This window comes from Amblyomma mixtum, chromosome 1 (assembly GCF_055824585.1).
Source record: "Amblyomma mixtum isolate Tamu chromosome 1, ASM5582458v1, whole genome shotgun sequence".
Classification (NCBI taxonomy): domain Eukaryota; kingdom Metazoa; phylum Arthropoda; class Arachnida; order Ixodida; family Ixodidae; genus Amblyomma; species Amblyomma mixtum.
Window position 1 is genome coordinate 304,704,294 of NC_143012.1, and position 19,539 is coordinate 304,723,832.

A 19,539-nucleotide genomic window follows, 5' to 3' on the forward strand; every position below is an offset into this window, starting at 1 on the left:
GCACAAGCTAGGACTGATCGACAGCATTAAAGAAAGTTTGTGCATAGTCCGCTCAGGCTGCAAATCATGCTCATGAACAGAGTTCAGTCAATCAGCCACTTTAGTCCTTGAATGCTTTTGTTTAGGTTCCTCAAACAAAATGTTTTACTACTGGTTACAAAGCCAACTGGCTCAACCCCACTGTGCTTTACAATAATAATGTTCGAAGCGTTTGTCAGAAATCTGATCTGAGTGCAAGCAGTAGGAGGTTCCTAATGACCCTAATTTTACTCCCCACTACACAACTGCTGGCAATGAGAATGGTAAACATAGCAGCAAACTCAAAGAAGGTAGGTGAAAAATGTGTTGTTTGAAGAGACACCAATGCTAACTCATGGGAAGGAGCTGAGTAAATTAACATATTCAAGGGTAGTACGGCTTTGAGTGGTTTGGTTTGGCAAGCATGGGGAAAAAAAGGAAAAAAGAGCTACAAACAAAATCGTTGCAATCCAAGCCTGAACAGTTGGGAAGCCAACATGAGTCGTATTGTGTGGAGTGTTTAAAAATGGCGGCGGGAGCTGGTACCATCACTGAAAGGGCGCTGTTTTTGGGGCCTACGATTCCCAAAGAAGTGAAATGCCTGAGAAAACTGTTACCAAGTATGGAAAAACAGCTTTTCCGCAGCCTGCTAAAAGGTAAGAAGTAGCGATTAAGGAACGCGGTCATAGCATAATCGCGTGCTTCCAAAGAGGCGTGTCAGTGGTTAGTGTCGGGCCGGTCATAGTCCGACGAGATGATTGAGTGCGGTAGCGTGATGTAATTTGTATAAATACTGTGTCCTTATAGCTCAGAATCGTTTACTGTAGGTGTGACATTTTCTTCGATTGGTCATTGTTGGCGTAAGTGCGCATTATTTGACGAAAAAGCACATTGCTTGTTGATTATCTTTAAAGCAAATGTTTGCGCCTTATTTCAGTTGCCGTCGCGGACTTCGAAGGGCGAGAAGTCAGCCCTAGTGTTTATGATGAACTGCGGTCCCGCTCGGCCGATCCAGACTCACTAGATGAAGTTTATGCCGCACTGCACATACTGCTTCGAGCTGCACTGAAACTGCCTCCCACGGTATTAAAACAAGAGGTATGTCGAGCTATGATTTTGTCGCTAGCGTCCTACAACATTTCCTTCTGGTTTTGCCAGGTTTTTCGGGAAGACCTTGATGCGTTGCGGTGAGTTGCTCATAAGAGTATGTTTTTAATATCTGTAGCACTTCTGAAACTGGGCTATTGTGTCATCCTTGTTTTGTTTTCAGCATCCCGCCTGAGTTTGCAGGGGACCTTGTGAGTGTTGTCTTCGGATCCAGGTGTGGCACATATCATTCGGAACCTACCAAAGGCCATATCTGCTTTACCCCTTTTTCCATTAACCCTCTTCCGTTTTTATTTTTCAGGAGGAGTAATATTGATCACAACAGCCTTGAGCAGGGTCCAAAATACCCAACACTGGAGAGTCTGAAGTGGAGAGTCGACGTTACTATTTCTACAAAGTGCGTTCTGTGTGGAGATCACTGTCCTCAGAAACTTTAGCATACTGCTTTGCCATTTTCAGTGCCTTGAGCAGAGTTCTCGAGCCAACCATACAAATGGAGATGGCGACATCTGATGGTGAAGTCCATGCATTTGAAGTGAGTGTTTGTCAGAATGCTTTTGAATGTGTGGCCGGATATCACTAGTCCATGCTGCTTGATGCCAGCTGCTGTGTGTAGTATGCTATACTGTGTGCTTTAAAAGTGCTGAGTGCTAAGGAGACAGAGTTGACGCTTTTGTCATACTGTGATATGTTTATCAAGCTTTGTGCATGCATATAAACCATGGTGTACCAAAAACGAAATTCCATCGGTACTATTGTCTTTTCACTAATAATCTGCTAAGAAAACCCCAGTGATGTGCAGAAAATTATTTTAAAAAAAAAGAAAGTGAAATGCTTGCAAATTGATGTTGTGATGCCAGGTCATCACTAGCCCTGCACATGAAGCCCTAAAGTATGGTATTTGTTTCTGGGTGCACTTTGTCAACATTGTTTAATAAATTAAAGTTCTGGATAAGCTGTATTCCACATCGCTTCCAGGTGATTCAGGTGCATGTAATCTTGCTAAACATAGTTCTCTTTGTAGTTGCTTTTCCTATGTAGCAGAAGTAATGCACTTGTCATGTTGCTTGTGAAGGTGTGCTGCACTGGTGCTTTCCATCATGTGTGAATGTTTGTGCAGGTGCAGAGAGCAGAGTTCCACAAGTTGCGCCATGCTGTTGCCACAGCGTTGAAGGAGATGGAAGAGCTTGAAAAAAAAGTTGACAAAATGCCATTGCACTCAATGCAGTAACAGCCGTCTTGTAGGCAGCATTCAGTAATGTTGTGTATCAAGAACTGGCTAATAAGTGGCCATTTTTTTTTTTTTAGGTTGAAAAGAATTTGCTTCCTGCACAGGAGAGCAAATAAGCAAAAAATGGAAAAGGCTGTGATTTTTTGTAGACGAGAAAACTCCAAGAAAGCTCCAGCTCATTAGGCAGCAGTGTTTTAGCATTTTCTTTATGAAAACAGCTTTGGGCTGGCTGCCTGACCACACCACTGCCATGACTACGTGCTCCGTGGCTTTTCCATTGTTGCTAACAATGCGAAGTCCATGAGTTTTCAATTGCTTTTGCATTAATCACTACTGAGTCAAATAGACATTTGTGGCTGTCACCTGGCCATGGTGCTTATGGCACGAGTAGTGTCTACCGAGTGTCAGACTTTAAAATGCTTGCACATTTTTTCATAAAGAACTTCCTTATGTACACGTGATCACATCAGCATGTGTGCTGCTGTGAGCACCCATAAAAACCTGTAGCTAGTTCAGTCTATACCAAATGTCTGTGTTACTTGCTGTCGATAAATTTCAGAGTGCTAATTTGTAATGGTCTTTATACAACATGCCTAACGTTTGATGCTGTATTGCAGACTGTATTATTAGCTTGTACTGTTGTTGTGCATGTTTGGTCGTGCTTTTTTAAAAAGAATGCCTTCAGCTTAGCACTGTGGTAGAAATTTGTGGACGACAAGCTCGCGGCACAAGTGACTAAGTGTTCTAAAAATAAGCGTTATTAATAGTGTTTTCTATTTGTGAACTTTGTTAAGCTTAAGCACACTTACCACCTTGCATTGAGACTCTGCACTAGGATTCTCTGGTGTAGTATCTGTGTGATTTAGATCATTTTGATCTTGGTGCATCAAGTAGATGCGAGATTCTGTAAATGCTAAGTGCAATAACGAGCCGGTGCTTAATTGTGTATGTAATATGCATAATAAAGCTTTTTATGAGAGTACCTGCAACTGCTGCTGTTAGACACTGACACAGGCAGATTTGGTGGCTGGGGGGAGACAGCTGCCTCCACTAGACAAGAAATTTTCTTTTGGAAACGTGCATTGTGCCCCACATTTGAAACAAACTTCAAGGAATGCTTTGCATATATAGGATAGCTCCCACCATGAGTGGCCCGTAAATCTCCTCTTGACTAAGCAATAAAACTTTTAACCACAAAGTCCCAGTGAAAGTGAATTTCATTATATTTTATGTATGTCTCTTAGGCAGTACTTTAAATAGGATTTAGGTTATTGAATTGTTCACTCTGATTCTGTGCGATACAGCATGCAATGCAATGCAAAATAATTGTGGCGTTTGTATGCACTTAATTCACTCACAAACATGCTTTATAGCCATGCAGATATCAGAGTACATGATTTCTGTGCTCATGACAAGCCAGTTGATATCTGGCTTGCCATGAGCACAGAAATCATGTACTTGTGTCACAATTTAAAAGGCAAGGAGACCATCTTCAGACTTTGCTGGTAGTGTATGCAGTGCTTGTCAAACATTTCAAAGACACTGGGCACAACCAGAATTATGCAGGTCGAAACCTGTGGTGCTCCTTGTACTCTAGAGACATTAGAATAAGGGTTGGTTTGGTTTGGTTTGGTTTATGGGGTTTTAACGTCCCAAAGCGACTAAGGCTATGAGAGACGCCGTAGTGGAGGGCTCCGGAAATTTCGACCACCTGGGGTTCTTTAACGTGCACTGACATCGCACAGTACACGGGCCTCTAGAATTTCTCCTCCAAAGAAATTCTAGCCGTCGCGGCCGGGATCGAACCCGCGTCTTTTGGGACAGCAGCCGAGCACCATAACCGCTGAGCCACCGCGGCGGCATTAGAATAAGGGAAAGGCTTGATAAAGCTCCCAGGTACTTGAAAACTTGAGTAAAGAAATGTCTTTATTAGAAATAATTGATAGTCAACCAGTGTAGTGTGGGGCATCGAGAGAGAGACTCAGTATATAATATGATTCAAATGGAGGGAGAGGGGTGAAAGTGTGGGAGTTCTGGTACAATAAGCAGAAATATAAAAATTTAAAACTCAACAGATGCGAACAGACTAAGGCAATATGTCAGAGGAGGATATGCTGCATCAGTAGCATAAATTGTAAATTGTGGGGTTTAATGTCCCGAAGCTGAAGAGAGACATGGGCTATGAGAGACACTGTAGTGGAGGCTGGATTGATTTAGACCAACTGGGGTTCTTTAACGTGCGCTGACATCGAACAGCACATAGGCGCTTTTGTATGTCACCTCCATCGAATTACGGCTGCCGCAGCCGGGATCGAACCCGTGTCCTTAGGATCAGCGGCCGAACGCCAAACCCACACTGAACCACCATGGCAATTAGTAGGCGAACCATAGAAATTCTGTTGATGTAAAGTGAGATCTGTGACAATAATGTGCAAAAGAATCAAATGTCGAATTTTTATCAACAGGAAAAATTCTGGCCAATTCAGAAGACTCGCCGTGATGACTATATGGGAGTGGCATTCGGCTGCTGAGCATGAGTTTGCAGGATCGATTCCAGCTGCAATGGCTGCGTTTTGGTGGAAGCAAAATGAACAAGAAAAAAAATGCCTGCACAGAGATTTGAAGTTAACCTAGAGTCCTGTACTACTGGTGCCAGCTGCGCCACAGCAATAGGCCGAGATGTCAAAGCTCTATGCGTCAAACATTCTCCGTATCCAGTTGCCTGCCAAATTAGTACCCTTTGGCTTTATAGGTGGGTTGTAGAAATGTAGAAGTCAGCTTCCCTGCAAAGAAAAAAGCATTCCACTATGGCAGCGTGGCCCTTCTTGGGGGGAAGTTGGGCGCAGCGCTAGATACTTCCGTTGTAAGCCTTATACTATTGTGAACTCACTATACCTTATGCCCTGCACAGTTATCCTCTCCCCGCGGCACAGGGACGAAGGTCTGTCTCCTTCCCTTTCCTGCCTAGCCTTGGCTGTAGAGCTACAGAAAGCTAGGAACGGCTGCGTTTCATCCCCCTTCAGGAATCAATACCTTGGGAGAGAGTGCTTAATTTCATAATCGCGACGGCAGCACAATGCAGGAGTATGAAGGAGACTCCCGGCATTTCTCAGACTGCGGAACTCTCCAGCGCTGCACCTTCCCCCAAAACCGTTGCGGCGGCCATGGTGGAGGAGTTCACTTGTGCTGAAGAGCTGGTTTCCAGATTTCTGCAACTCGCCTATGGGAATCTGACAGCTAGGCTTGGCAAGCTTCTCGCCCGCGTTTCGCAAAAGGCGCCCGTGTTCTGTACGACTTCAGTGCTCGTAAAGACACCAAGGTAGTCGAAATTATTCCGGAGCCCTACGCTACGGCACCTCTTGCTCCTTTCACTCCCCGTAACCTTCCAGTCCTCCCAGATTTAAAGAGGCAGCCTGGCCAGGCAGAAAATCGCCGTCAGCCGGGCCGCATACGTCATGGACCAACTCCACATGAACGTTTAGACCGTGAATGGGGTCGTGCGGAGACCCAGGAGGCCTGCGAGCCTCGAATTCTCTTGCTGAATAAAGTTTTTCCATCCATCACCTTAATCTTCCCTCGCGGCACGTTTGAGGAGCCCACCGAGAATTCGTGAGACAGATATTGCGTTACTTTCCTCAAAACTAATTTATTTTGGCACGTGATTGCAGGGAAAGCCTCTAGCACAGTGAGCCAGCCATAGTTGGTAACAGCTCTTTTGTGCAATGTGTCTAATCAGCGCCTCTAACTCATGGAGAAGGGTTTACGCACGTCGCCTTCTTACTCTTCGCTGTCAACTCAAGCGTCACTGCTCCGCTTGAGTTGAACTTGTATGTAGAATATTTCTGCAAATTTGTGTCTTGTAAAATTTGAAGGCTACGATGTCGTACGCGCTTCCGAACGCCTTGTGCACGACGTTTTTCATGGTTCAAATCATGGAGGAAGGAAAATGGTTCAAATGCTCCCATCTCTCCCGCTTGCATCAATCCTTCCTATTTGCACGCCGTATTCCCCGTCAAAATAGTGGTCATCACAGACCGCACGTGCCTGCTGCTTGCTTTGCCAGCTTTCGTTTGTGGCTTGCGAAGTGGCTTTGTATCGCTTTTACAACGCGTCAACTCACCTTCGAATACATATTTTGCAGTTTTAATTCCGCATATACCTTTCGCCCTCGGCCGACCTCGTGCTCCATGCCTTTCCACCTCAACGTCAACTGAAGAGCGGGTCCCTCTCGAAGTTATCAGCACTGACAACCAATCATCGCGATACGTTGATTGTGGCTCGGCGATACCATTGAATGCCGACTTGCCGAGGCGACCAGTGAATGGTAAAGTTTTTCTTTTTTCTTCCCGTTTGTTCCTGCCGTTTAGGAACCAGCTTGTCTCTTGCACGTAATTTTCTAAGATCGAATCTTAAGCTTATGATTTGGCGAGATTTGTTTTGAAACCAGGTTCGGAGCTTTTGTCGAAATCTGCTAGCTCATTGAGCGGTTGTATTCATCGTTATCGAACAAGGCTGTGTATTGTTTCTGTTATTTACTAAGCGCCCATGGCGTTAACCTGTTCATTGGAGCTCTAGGAAACTTGTCTTTTATTTGTTGATGGGACAGCGTTGAACGTATTTGAAGGAAGTTCCGTGGCTGCAAGTGCGTATCCATGACCTTGTCTTCATGCCATTAAACTTGCTTGGGGAAGTGCTTTAAGTGATCCATTTTCACAGCCGCGGTCTAGTTCGGAGCTGGACAACACTGTTACCTGATCGCCTCTATGTGGTGTTCGAAGATGTTGAAAATAAGTTAGTATTTGTTGTCTTCTAGCGAGTGCGATTCGCTTTTTGTACCATTTTTCTTTTTGTTCCTCTAGACAAGGGGCGAGTGAAGACATGGGTACCTTTTCTGCGCAGCATAAGTGGCCGAGCTCATGTTTGGTTCAGTTCAAAAACTGCACCATATTACGTGACCATGAGTTGATTGTGGAAGACCTTTGGGTTAGAGACAAAGTCATTGTGAATCCTGAACCCTTATTTTTTGATGAGCGAACTACTGCTGACATCCAGCTAGACTGCAATGGAGCCATCATTGCCCCGGGCTACATTGATCTTCAAATTAATGGTAAGTGCACGTTTGTTTTTCTGAAGGAGTGTTCACTTCACTTTGAAGAAATTTTATCTCAATACGGTATGTTGCACTCAAGATCAGGGGTGTAATTTTGAAGTATCGGCCAGTCTGCATAGTGTATCAGGAGGGAATATGTTTGGGCGTTTTGGTTCATCGTTGCACACGAAGCATAGCGCGGTAACTACAGAGGACGAGGCTCCATGCTTAGCATGTAAAACTGTTCTACTTAGGCTCTAACCAGTTAGGCCGATAAATGAAGTAGCGGAAAGTTTGTTCTTTTTGTAAATTCATTTCTGCTTCTTCCAGTCTTACACAGGGTAAGATGCAAACATATGCTCTGCTGTCATCATCGACAAGCATGCCTCCTGGTCTTCTTCCACATCAAACTACACTACAGGAAGGGTTTGCAAACCTTCCTGCCAGAAAGATCGTTCAAAATTCTACTCTCTTCGTAATGTGTATCTTCAAAACTTGCTCAAGCTGCGCACTTCTCCACATAGCTAATTAAATCCTCATACAAAATAGGGATGTATCTTATCATTGTGACTGGGCCTACCACATCCCAGCATCATTTCTGCTTTTTTTAAAACAGTGTGCATGAAATATGTTTGATACCAGATAATTTTCTAATTATGGTTTTAGGAGGCCTGGGAGTAGACTTTTCTCATAATGTGGACACAATCGGAGAAGCAGTTGACAAGGTTGCCAAGGGTGTTCTACCATTCGGAGTGACATCTATATGCCCTACGATAGTGACTTCTACCTCTGACGTTTACCGCAAGGTAAGTGAAACTCTAATTCACTGCTGTCTGATTTACAAAATTGGCTGGGCCTACCTGATGAACTCAGTGTAACCTAATTTAATGTTCCCTTGCAAATTTCACAGGTCAAGAAAACATACTTTATGACAAGCCTGAGTGTACTGTTTTGCATACACCTGCTAGCTTATTTTGTACTTTACACAAAGAAGAATTACTGTCTGCCATTTTTTGAAATGTTTGTGAAATTTTTTTCATGTGCTTGTTGTGATGCTAGGAGGCTTTTATTTGTTGTTGATACTGTAACATGACTGCTGTGATAGGCAGGACAGGAGACTGGTGCTGGCTATGGAGGTGAACTATTTATACTATGTGCTAGCTTGTGCCCACTGCCCGGGAACGGTGGTGATTGTTTGCAAACAGTGTAGTTGTCTTTTGGGAGCATAAGATCTAGACCTGGCCCATGAAGCGAAGCACAATGCACAGTGCACGAGCAGTGCACATTGAACTACACTACATACACAGACTCTAAAGCATCCTTGTGTTTTGAGGCAAAACTGTGCTGTCTCTCTTGACTGGAGAGAATGCCTCGGTGATGCTCCCCTCACACTATGCCTGGCTTCAGTTGTTCAAAGGTGGATCCTGGCCATGCAGGGATTGCCAGAGATGATCTGGCTCATCAGCTTGTCCACGGTCTCCGCAACCAGGCTCTAGCAGTCTCCGTAGTCAGTCCACCTACGAGCATTGAGACGTGGCTCTGTAAACACACCTTCACTCAACACTACTTGCAGTTTTTACATGACATTACTCAGTTGCAACCAACGCTCACCTTACCCTGCAAGGCTATATTTCTACCGAGTCTGCTCTGGCCCCTATTACCCCAATTATTCTTCACTGTAGGCTATCCTACTGTTTAACTGGCTCACTGTGTTAGTGGACACCTCAGTTAAGCTGTGAGTAGGAGGTGTCTTCACCAACAATTTGAGGCAGTTATGCACCTTTCCTTTTCTAAAAACTAGCAGAAGGAGTGAAGGCTCATAACTGGCTCCCTGGGTCAGTAGACATCTCAATTGTGATTCGCCTTGAGGTAGGTGGTGGTGGGGACGCCCTTGGTCTGTTGCTCCAGTAAGGGTGATGAGGTCATTTGCTTGCTGTATTCTGGCCAGTGGTTTCTGATGAGGGTGGGGTTTTCACACAATGAGCCAAGTAATGTTCATGCATTAAAACTAGATTTACTGTACCTTTTTGTGAAGGCACTTCTAGCCACACTCCCCTAGTTTCAGCAGTGTTTGTATGTGAAGACTGGAGTCGCAAGTGTAACTGGCTCACTGGGTTAGCAGACACCTCAATCACAGGCAGTCGGGTCCAGTTACAAATTGAGGCGTTTATGCGCCTTTCCTTTTCTTAAGACCAGGGGAAGGTTTAGACGATTTATGTTGAGGAAAGGAAAGGTGCGTGACTGGCACCCTGGGTCAGTGGACCCCTCAATTGCGCTTTGTGGTATGTGCTTAGCAATGCTAAACCCCCAGCAAATCTTTCTCTTTGTTGATGCAATAAAATTGAAACCCATGAATAATTTTTTTAGTCAGAAAAATACAAATGAATATAGGCTATTGATTCTGGTACCAGTTATGTAAATGGCATTGATTAACATCTGAGAAAAATTTTGTTTTCTTATGCTTTATAGTTTCCGAGAAAAGGGTACAATGATCTCCAAATATGATTTGAGAAAAACACCAATAAAGGCTCTGAAAATCGTTTTATTGGTCAAAACTTCCGTTGACAAAAGAGTTATGGGTGGAGCCCTAGTGGTTGAAAAATGTACCACAAACAAGGCCAAGTTCCAAATCAAAATCAAAACTTCTGTTTCTGATGAAGAACTTCTGAGCAATAAATTTTTGCAAGTATCAGAAACAAAGAGACCATGTCGAGATGCGCCCACTTTTCCAGTTGATGTGGCGGCGAAAAAAGACCAAAAAAATATTGTTGAAATTGCGATTACCCAAGTGTAACATATTTTCTGAAAGATAGAGAAATTTTCTATCAGTTTATCGCAAAATCTCAAAATTGAATTTTTTGACAGAACGGTAAGTCTCACCCCACCTTAAGGTGCAATGCTGCCCATTTCAGACATATTTCTTCACTTACAGTCGGCTTAGAAGGTACCTGGAAATTTCTTGGAAATTATCCAGAGTTTGAGTTTAGGGAAGCCGTTTCGACACACTTGATGTTGACAGCATCAAAGCATCAATTTGAATGAACCGGTAGTTCGAATTAACGAGAGCCAACTGCAATGTCTTTAGCCTACAGTCTACAGGATATTCATGCTTCTTTATATATACGCTGCATGAATTCCACATTCTTACAGGTGCTTCCAAGTGTAGTGTCATGGGCTAACCATTGGAAATGCATGCTTGAAAGGCACCAGAAATCACTCACAAATTATCTTGATGTACAAGTCTCGGGACCAGCCTACCTTTCCTGGTTGTTATTGCATGCCTTTGCTTGAGTTGCCAAATTTAGCATCTGTTGCTGGTAACAGGCATTTCTTATGACATCGTGCAGTGTTCAAGATTGTGGCAGCTCTAACCTCAAAACAACTTCCAGGCTCTCACAGCTGTTAAGAAGCATAATGGCAGTGCTGAAGGAGCAGGGATTCTTGGTAAGTTTTACTTTTTTGCCATGCCTTGTTGTTCCATTCTATTCTCATGTACATGTTGTTCAAGACATTATTAGTCTGGTACAAGACGTGGCCAAAAGAGTTGAGCAATGAAAGTAATGAATGTGGTATTAAACACGATAACGAAGTGGTTTCCTACTATGTGTGTTAATCACTGTACAGTCATGGGCATAAGTTTACGAGGTGCAGGTTCGCAGAAGAAAATTGATTTATCTGTGGTGAGGCAAATTAGTTCATTGAAAAGTCTGGACATGTATGTCCCATCCGCTGGAATGAATGCAAGCGCAGAAATATGTTTTCTTCCAATAACTTACATCCCCAGACTTTTGCCTGTGACTTTAAATTGTGGTGTCCCTTTAATAGTAGTCGCCAAAAATTTGCAGGTGTGGGAGCACAATTCTTCATTTATTTCTGCAGTACTGTTGGCAACAAGTTGAACAAATAGTATGAACTTGTGTTAAATACTTCTGAATTGGGATTATAGTTGCTGTCAGCAATGTTTGCGGTACCTCGAATACAACACAAGGTAGCTGTTACTATATAGTTTTTTTTGTGCGGCACATTGGTTTACAGGTTGCGCCTTGCATAAGTTCTCTATCATGAGCCAGTTTGTTTTTCTGTCAGTCTGTAACTGACTGACGGTAACTCGCTATTGGTGCAAAATGATGCATCACTGTGTCACACTAGGCGATCGCATGTGGCGTGTGCCTATTGGCCAGTCTGATTGTGTTGCTTCTGGGAGGTTCGATAGGTGTCTCTATTCTAAACCTGTCATAGCCATAAAGAAATTAGTGTATGCAGGATGTCTGCACAGAAACACACAAGGCTGTTGAGAAGCAGCTTGGCAATACCTGTGCAGAGGCTATGGGCTGATGCTTCCCACACATGACAGCAGAAGTACGCTGGTCAAAATTAGCAAGAACGGCCAACATGGGGGCGCTAAAGCTCTCACTGTCATGTGTACACCTTGCTGAAGATTGAAAATTATGGGAGCCTTTTTCTGCTAATCATTGCTCCTAGTATGAATATAGAGCTAGAGAATAAGGCTGAGTTACCATTTGACCCTGTACTCACCAACTCACACTGAACATGGTGAGCTAGAGGCACTTTAGAATGGCTGCACTTTATAGAGTCTAGCCACGGGGATAGGTTGCACCTTTTTTTTATCACCAAGTCCAACCAGGTTTTGTGATCTGGCACAAAATGCATTGTGCATTGCATGCCTCCTTGCTGTTTGTTCTATGAAGAAAAGATTGAAGCACTTCGTGCTTCTTTGTGCTACTTCATACCTGACTGCATGCTGCTATAGGTCTGAGCTCGGCACTGTCATTAGCAAAGCAGGGCTGGTTGTTCTTGTAGCTTTTGCAGGTTTGTAGCACTTGGTTTCCTCACATTCTCTTGGTTAATTTTTCTTCTTTCAGGTGTCCATCTGGAAGGCCCTTTCATCAGCAAGCACAAGAAGGGTGCTCACAAGGCCCAGCTTATCCAAAGCCTGGATGGCGGCTTTGAAACCCTGATGGATGTGTACGGAAGCTTGGACAACGCTGCCATTGTCACACTGGCACCTGAACTAGATCCCGATGGCAAAGTGATCCAGGCGATTGTTGAAAAAGGGGTTACGGTTTCTATTGGTGGGATCATCAGTCTGCTAACTTATTGTAGCTTCGCTAATACTTAATACCTTCATGTGAGCGTTTCTAAAAGAGCCAGAGTTTATTAGTTTATTCATTTGCAAAGATGCATATATTTCTGAAAACCGCTCAGTTGGTCTCTCTTTTCGTTTCCAGGGCACTCCGAGGCCAATCTGGTGCAAGGTGAGAAAGCTATGCATGATGGAGCATCATTCATCACCCATCTCTTCAATGCAATGTTGCCTGTAAGCTTTGTACCACTTTCTTAATGTTTACAATAAGCGTTGTCTAGCCTAGTACAAGACCATGCATAGGAGTCTGCAAAAAATGACACTGTATCAGTGATAACGGTGCTCAAGACTCTATATTGAAGAAACTGCCTTTTTTTTTTTTCAATAATTTCTTTCAGAGCTAGGCTTCTTTATTTGTGCATTGGGTTCTCTGGCCATATGAACATTATTATAGTACCGAAAAGACATGCAAGACTTAAAACATGGCTTCTTACATTTGACAAGTTGTGTGATGATTTTCTTTACTGTCTGGGCATCAAGCCAACCGGATAAGAAAGGGGGCAGTTATCAAAAAGGAAGACGATATCGTAAAATATTAGAATGGTTTATGAAATAGGAAGACAACATCGTGAAATAGTAGAATGGTATACGGAGTTTAACGTCCCAAAGCTTCATGTGGGATTCTGGACACCGCACAGAACACGGATGGTTTTTTTTTTGTTTTTAGCCTCTGTTGAAACGTGGCCTCTAGGGGCTGAGATATGATCCTGCATCTTGGGGCTCAGCAGCCGAGCACTGTAACCACTGAGCAGAAACATCAGTGTCTGAACTAGTTTGTTCATAGTGCAAAGGTAGCAACAGCCAACAAGAGACAACTGATAAAGATGAGACACGACACGAGGCTAATATCTAATTCTTTATTTATGCATACGGGCACATACGAGTGTATAAGGAAAAATGCGAGATATTGAGAGGACGAATGGGGCATGGGGTGCTATGCTGTTACCAGTTAACAGAAGTAGTCAACGTCACAGTAAAAAAAAATCAAAGTAACAAAGAAAATAAAAACAACTAAAATCTGGGTGGTGTAATGTTTCTTCCAGTTTGGCTCTTTACACCAACTGGATTTTTGTCCTTTTAATTGCCTTCGTTACTTTCAATTTTTTTACTGTGTGACGTCGACTACTGTTAACTCGCGACCGCAAAGCATTCTTGACTACCATTCTCCTCTCCCTCCTCGCATTTTTGCATATGTATGTGTCTGTAAGCCCAAATGAAGGATCAGTTGTTAGTCAGCCTCATATTGTGTTTCATTTGGTGTGTTGTGTTTTGTTGGTTGTTACCATGTTTGAACCACCAAGACACTTTGAGTAATTCTCAAGCAGGTTGCTGCAGTAACAAAAAAAAATGTCCAAGATGTATGATAATAGAGAAGAAACTTATAATTCTGCTCATAGGTTTTACCAAAACCCCCTTCCTGAAGCAGATTAGTGCAGTGAAGCCTCAAGGTTATTACTATGTACACTGTTGCTATCTGTGGCATGAAAAATTAAGTTCAGATCCAGAGGCTTAGGAAGTGATATTGGGCCTACTTAGCCACAATAGGCTCTGGTTATGTTATTGAAATTCCTCTTCACAAAGTCAATTGTGTTCATGAAAAATATATGTAGCAAAGGCAAAACATGTCTTTCTTTGATGCGTTTAAAAGGTACTCTTTATGTAGGACATTGCCTTAAGCTGTAGTGCTAATAATGACAAGAACAGGTTGAACAATTGTTTTAGCTCTCATGAAAGGTTCATACCATTGTTCTCTAGTTTCACCACAGGGACCCTGGACTAGTAGGGCTGCTAACGTCCAAGAAGCTCCCAGATGAGAAGAATGTATTCTACGGAATCATAGCCGATGGCATCCACACGCATCCTGCTGCACTGCGCATCGCATATAAGGCTAACTCTAGAGGTATGGGCCATAACTGCTCGCTTTATAATGGAAGAGTCGGGTAGCTTGTTTTTGCTACTTAGGCAGCAGAAATGTTCATCTTCCGAGCTTGACTTAAGGAGTACTGACCATTTTAAACTGGTCTTTAATAAATAAGCTCTAATGCAAATTACAAGTGAACTTCATATTGTTGCTAGCTGTTTAAACAAACAGCTCGAAGTAACCAGACTGTTTTCATTATATAGTTATTAAAGGGACACTGAGGAGAAATTGAAGTTGACTTGCATCGACAGAATACCAGCTCCTGATTACAAAAACGCCATTCATACTGACAACAAAGCTCTTGTAACGTAGAAAAGAGCAAGAACCAAAATACAGGTATCGCCGCCACAGGCCAAACTCGCAAGTACAAGCTTCATGTCGTCATAGGACAAAACAGTGTTGCTAGAACCAATAGTTCTAGCAACACTAGGACACGAGAAGCCACAGATCACTGAGGCGCAGCAAATGCATGCGCAAATCTCATTGACGTCGCCAGATGGCGCCACGTACCCAATAGCTGTGCGCGCTCCTGCAGCGCCGAGACCAATCAGCGCCTGCTCAGAGCGGTATGCGGGCTCCCGGTATTCCGCTAACGGTAACAAGGTACACGGTATGCTAAAGGTGTCTATTTGCGAGAACTTCGTTGACGACTTCGAGAACGGGATCCATTGTAACGCTGGCAAAACGCCGGTGCAAACGTAAACGAAGCGACGGCCGCAATAGCCGATAGATGCCTTCAACGTGCAGCCGGCGGTAGCTTTCTTTTCGGCTGCTGCTGGGCCGCACTGCTGGCCGCCAGAAATCACGGAGTCTGCGTTACGTCATGCGCACGTCATGTTTCACGTCACTTTGTCCTGTGTCGTCATAGGAGAATCCCAAGTTTGAATCAGAGCGGCGGGAAAAACTTTTTCAACTTCGAATCCAAATTTCTTAGAAATAAATGCATCTTTCGCTGCCGGCCAAGTGGCAACAAAGCCATGAAATGCCGAACTATCGGATTTTGCTATAAAAAAAATATTAATAGAGCTCTCCTCAGTGTCCCTTTAATCTGCAGCACAGAATTAGCATAATGGTGCTGAACACAGAAAAAAGAAACTGTGTATGGATGCATTCGCAATAATATATGGAGCAGTGAAGTTTGTTTAATATGTAGCAATTAGCTTAAGAGAGCTAGATGCAAATAGAGCTATTGGTGACATGCAGTCATTGAAAACTACAGTGTACTTCTGTGGGCGTCATGTGGATGTAAAACCATCCAGTACATCATGTACGCTGTGCCTTCAACTGTGTTTTTCTGTAGGGTCGTAAACACTTGTGTTTTAAGATAATTTCACCATTATCACACTAGTATTGCTGCAAGCTTTGATTATAAGGAAACAGTTCTTGCCTCACAAATTTTTGCGATCTCCCCATTTATATATACTGGTACCCTGTAAATGTTCTGTGCACCAGTATGTTTTGAGAATATTATTGATGTAGCAGAGCAAACTTTTACATAATTAGTGTTCAGTTTATATATTGTGCTTGAAGTAGCACACGAGGCAGGGTTGCCATAATTTAAATAAACTCCTCGTGTAAACTGATTTGAGGTGAGGGTTGTGTAAAAAATAGATTGCTTGACCTAGTTGCCAGTCTAAATGAGAAAAGTTCGAAAGGACATGACCAGAAAAGAGGCTGATAGCCTAGCAACCCTGTGACTAAGTACTCTCCTGTGGTTTGCTGACTCGGATAAGATTGCTAAACTAAGCTTGGCTTTCATCACTTGCACTAGGTTTCAGATACAAAGATCTCTCTTCACCATGTAGTCTCTGTTGCTATGGTTGTGCTTGATGACAGGCCATGTGCTGCCATGGCAAGTTTCTTTTCTTCCTAGCTGTTTCATTTAAGTCACAGTAAAATCTAGTTTGCTGCAAGACTGCATTACAGCTTGGTCATATGCCAACCACCCCCCTCTTTGCCTGCAGGCTTGACACTGGTCACTGATGCAATGTCAGCCATGGGTCTGGAAGCTGGTGTTCACTTCATAGGGGACAACAAAGTTGAGGTCTTGGGCAAACGGGCTGTGATCGCTGGCACAACCACCCTCTGTGGCAGGTAACCCAATTGAGTTTCATGATGTTTCTGAAGGGAGGGTATGCAACCTGTGTGGCTTGCAATGATTAACACCATGATTGCGCCATATATTGCCTGTATGGCGGTCGCTATGAAAGTGCTATAAGTGTGGTGCTATGCTGTTGAGCATCTTGATATAACTTGCTGTTTCAAGGTCTTGTTGCTGTAATTGGGCAGCATAATGTAGTGGAATTAAAAACCAGTGTGATTTATATTATTTCATAAATGTTGTGTGTTCTGCTTGTTATTTATTACATTTGTTTCTTCTATTTGCAGCATTGCAACAATGGATTTCTGTGTCCGATTCTTGCAGAAATCAACAGGTAAGCTCGTTCTAGCTTGCTTTAAAGTGCATTGAAATTGCCCATTAGTTCTCTCTGTTGAGAATTACTGTTCCTTCTGACTACTAAATCCTGGCTGCCTTACTTACTGTCTTTAAGACAGAGTGGCATACGGTGACTGGTGGCTGAATACGTGCATACAATTGCAACAGTTTCACCGACTGAATTAGAGTAGACACCCGTTAAGATGAATTCTCCATTTGGTTGGTGCCCCATTGGATTCATGATTAAAAAAAAGATTGCTGAAGATGAATTGTTTGGTACGTGCATTGGTTAAGAATAGCTTTTTCAGTGATTGCGAACCCCAGCAACCCTGTGCAATGGCACTCATGGGGCTTCTGCATAGCAGTGTCGAGCAAAGGAAAAATATGTAAAATGCTTCCACACAGTTAAGTGCATCCATACAAGACAGCTTCTGTGCAACTTCACGCAACTGTGCGGGGAAGCTGTCTAGCAGGGAAACGCTTTCTTGCCAATGCGGAAAAGGCAGGGCACCTTTGCTCCTGCCTGCGAGCGGCACAGAGATGCCAGATCTCGGTACTGTGCATGCCTCAAGTGCCATGTGTTGATAACAGCGGACAAAAAAAGGCGCGCAGGCGGAGATTGCACCGGCTCGTTTACTTCGGGCTTAAACAGTTAGAGCTGAATTTTCAACACGGCACTGCAATGTGTATTATTGCAGCGGGGAGATGGCCAGATATCCGTGCTGCCTGGGCGTTGCTTGCGGCAGATGGAAAAGCACATGGTGCACCTATTGATAGCAGAGTTGATAACGGCTGTGCTGTTGAAGGAGTGAGATAAGAGAGGCATGGCTACCCAGCTGGGTACCTTCAGAGCACTCAAGGCCTCAAAAATCCTCTCGGGAAGAAAAAAAATGCAGTTGCTGTGGAAGAGAGAGAACAAAAAAAAGACAGTGAAAAAACAACAGTGAACCACTGCCATTTTAAAGTAAAATAATGTCAGCTTGTTTTATGCTCTCACTCTTCAGCTCACTTCATAGTGCCATATATGTTCCATTTTCAATTATTCTTTCACTGCAAGGTCACTTAATTCATTGTTTTCATGTAACACATATTTGGACATGCATAGCATGCTCACATCTCTTTTTTGGAGACACATCTGTTGAGATAATTTTGATAAGACAAATTTTCTTGTCCATCAAGTTCGTTTTACAGGGAGTTTACTACAAGTATCACCTTTTGGTGCAGTTCATATTTTGTTTTGGGCAGCTAACTTAGATCAGTTGGCCATGTGTCTTTGCCATGTGAGGCAGTGCAATTTGACTAGTATCTCACTTTACTGGTGCGTATAAGTTGCCCTTCCCCTCCTTTGTAACTGTCCTCATGTGAGGTTTAACGGTATCAGTAATTGATCAATTATAATGACTTCTTCAAGCGGTGCATTGGCCTTGTTCCCGCAGGGCAAGTGGGAAGGCACTTTATGGATACCTTTATTAGGTCTGACAAAAACTATATCTGTGCCCTGTTCTGGCTTGAGTGTTTTGCTTGTACTCTTGCAAAAAACAGTTCCATGTGGCTGGTTATGTTTCATTGCAAGAGCACTGTTAATTTCACAGATGACATCATCGTCGAGCAATTCATAAACCAATTACACTCGCGTGCCATTGTTGATAACTGGTCAACAGCGAGTTGTGTTTTATGTGGTGTGCGCAGGTTGCAGTACGGTTGAGGCTCTGGAATCAGCGTCATTGCATGCCGCTGAGGTGCTTGGCATCCAGAGCCGCAAAGGAACTCTTGATTTTGGTGCGGACGCAGACTTCGTGATACTGGACAATGATCTCCATGTTCTCTCCACATGGATTGCCGGAGAATGTGTCTGGATGAAGCCTGACAGTGCACTTGGAGTTATCTATGCAAAGCCTAATGTACTGTCAAGAAGCTGAAGAATTTTATAAATTTAGAGGCCTTATTGATATGCATGTAAATATATACATACATATATTTGATAAATTTATCAGTTCATAACAGATGTTTTAAGTGCAATTCCTCGAACAAAAAGAGCTTAAGCTTGTATTCAGATATCCTCTTGGAGCAGTTTGTTGGGCTCTGATTGCATGATGTAAGTAGGTTGCTTGCTTCAGCAATTGAATCCTGGCTGTGTTGCCATTAGGCCGAGTGCTTTCCAATTTTAACTGAAAAACGCCAATAAACAGCTGTTGATATCAAAGTTACAGAATTGATTGAAGCCAAAAATCACTGGTTTCATGCCATGTTGAGGCTGGCTGGTGGCCGTTTTTTACGGAGAAGCAATCTTCCATCTTTTTCTTTCAAAGAGCAGAAGCTCTGATGAGGCACCCAGAACAGTACCACCGATGTCTGAAACCCTTGTTGACTAGAATATTGCCGCAGTGCTTAGCTTCCTCTTTCGACACAGTGGGCACAACCGAGCATCTAAGCGCAGGAAGCACACTCGACTCAATGGAGGTTTTTGTCATTAGTACAAATCTTGCTGGTCGATGCATGGCCCCATTGTACTTTTAAATCTACGGCGATGAAACCTCGGATCCAGCCTAGCTCATGGGCAAATGCTGTAGCA

At 43.3% G+C, this 19,539-nt stretch overlaps 2 protein-coding genes across 4 annotated transcripts; both read left to right on the forward strand.

Annotated features, from left to right (window-relative positions):
• Positions 1–483: 483 nt before the first annotated feature.
• LOC149372273 (COMM domain-containing protein 5-like) lies at positions 484–3,338 on the forward strand. 2 transcript variants are annotated; one of them, XM_089566704.1, is made up of 7 exons: positions 492–674; positions 956–1,116; positions 1,177–1,205; positions 1,289–1,339; positions 1,427–1,522; positions 1,585–1,660; positions 2,246–3,338. In XM_089566704.1, exons 1-7 carry the CDS (start codon positions 545–547, stop codon positions 2,354–2,356), a joined length of 654 nt encoding a protein of 217 aa, XP_089422830.1. In that variant the 5' UTR covers positions 492–544; the 3' UTR covers positions 2,357–3,338. The 2 variants fall into 2 exon arrangements, with proteins under 2 accessions (XP_089422831.1, XP_089422830.1); XM_089566705.1 differs by lacking the exon at positions 1,289–1,339 and having other exon boundaries at positions 484–674.
• Positions 3,339–5,535: 2,197 nt separating this feature from the next.
• LOC149372274 (N-acetylglucosamine-6-phosphate deacetylase) lies at positions 5,536–19,170 on the forward strand. 2 transcript variants are annotated; one of them, XM_089566706.1, is made up of 10 exons: positions 5,536–6,680; positions 7,216–7,463; positions 8,112–8,251; positions 10,835–10,889; positions 12,329–12,538; positions 12,695–12,783; positions 14,365–14,509; positions 16,495–16,624; positions 16,919–16,965; positions 18,657–19,170. In XM_089566706.1, exons 2-10 carry the CDS (start codon positions 7,235–7,237, stop codon positions 18,884–18,886), a joined length of 1,275 nt encoding a protein of 424 aa, XP_089422832.1. In that variant the 5' UTR covers positions 5,536–6,680; positions 7,216–7,234; the 3' UTR covers positions 18,887–19,170. The 2 variants fall into 2 exon arrangements, with proteins under 2 accessions (XP_089422832.1, XP_089422833.1); XM_089566707.1 differs by lacking the exon at positions 5,536–6,680 and adding an exon at positions 6,695–6,803.
• The last annotated feature ends 369 nt before the right edge of the window (positions 19,171–19,539 follow it).

What these genes read in the sequence shown, in the direction of transcription:
- LOC149372273 (XM_089566704.1), top strand. Translation starts at nt 545, where the DNA reads ATGGCGGCGGGAGCTGGTACCATCACTGAAAGGGCGCTGTTTTTGGGG. An exon ending in GACGTTACTATTTCTACAAA is followed by an intron (nt 1,523 to 1,584) that starts GTGCGTTCTGTG and finishes TGCCATTTTCAG; the next exon opens with TGCCTTGAGCAGAGTTCTCG. An exon ending in GTGAAGTCCATGCATTTGAA is followed by an intron (nt 1,661 to 2,245) that starts GTGAGTGTTTGT and finishes ATGTTTGTGCAG; the next exon opens with GTGCAGAGAGCAGAGTTCCA.
- LOC149372274 (XM_089566706.1), top strand. Translation starts at nt 7,235, where the DNA reads ATGGGTACCTTTTCTGCGCAGCATAAGTGGCCGAGCTCATGTTTGGTT. An exon ending in AGGGGTTACGGTTTCTATTG is followed by an intron (nt 12,539 to 12,694) that starts GTGGGATCATCA and finishes TTTCGTTTCCAG; the next exon opens with GGCACTCCGAGGCCAATCTG. An exon ending in ATTCTTGCAGAAATCAACAG is followed by an intron (nt 16,966 to 18,656) that starts GTAAGCTCGTTC and finishes TGGTGTGCGCAG; the next exon opens with GTTGCAGTACGGTTGAGGCT.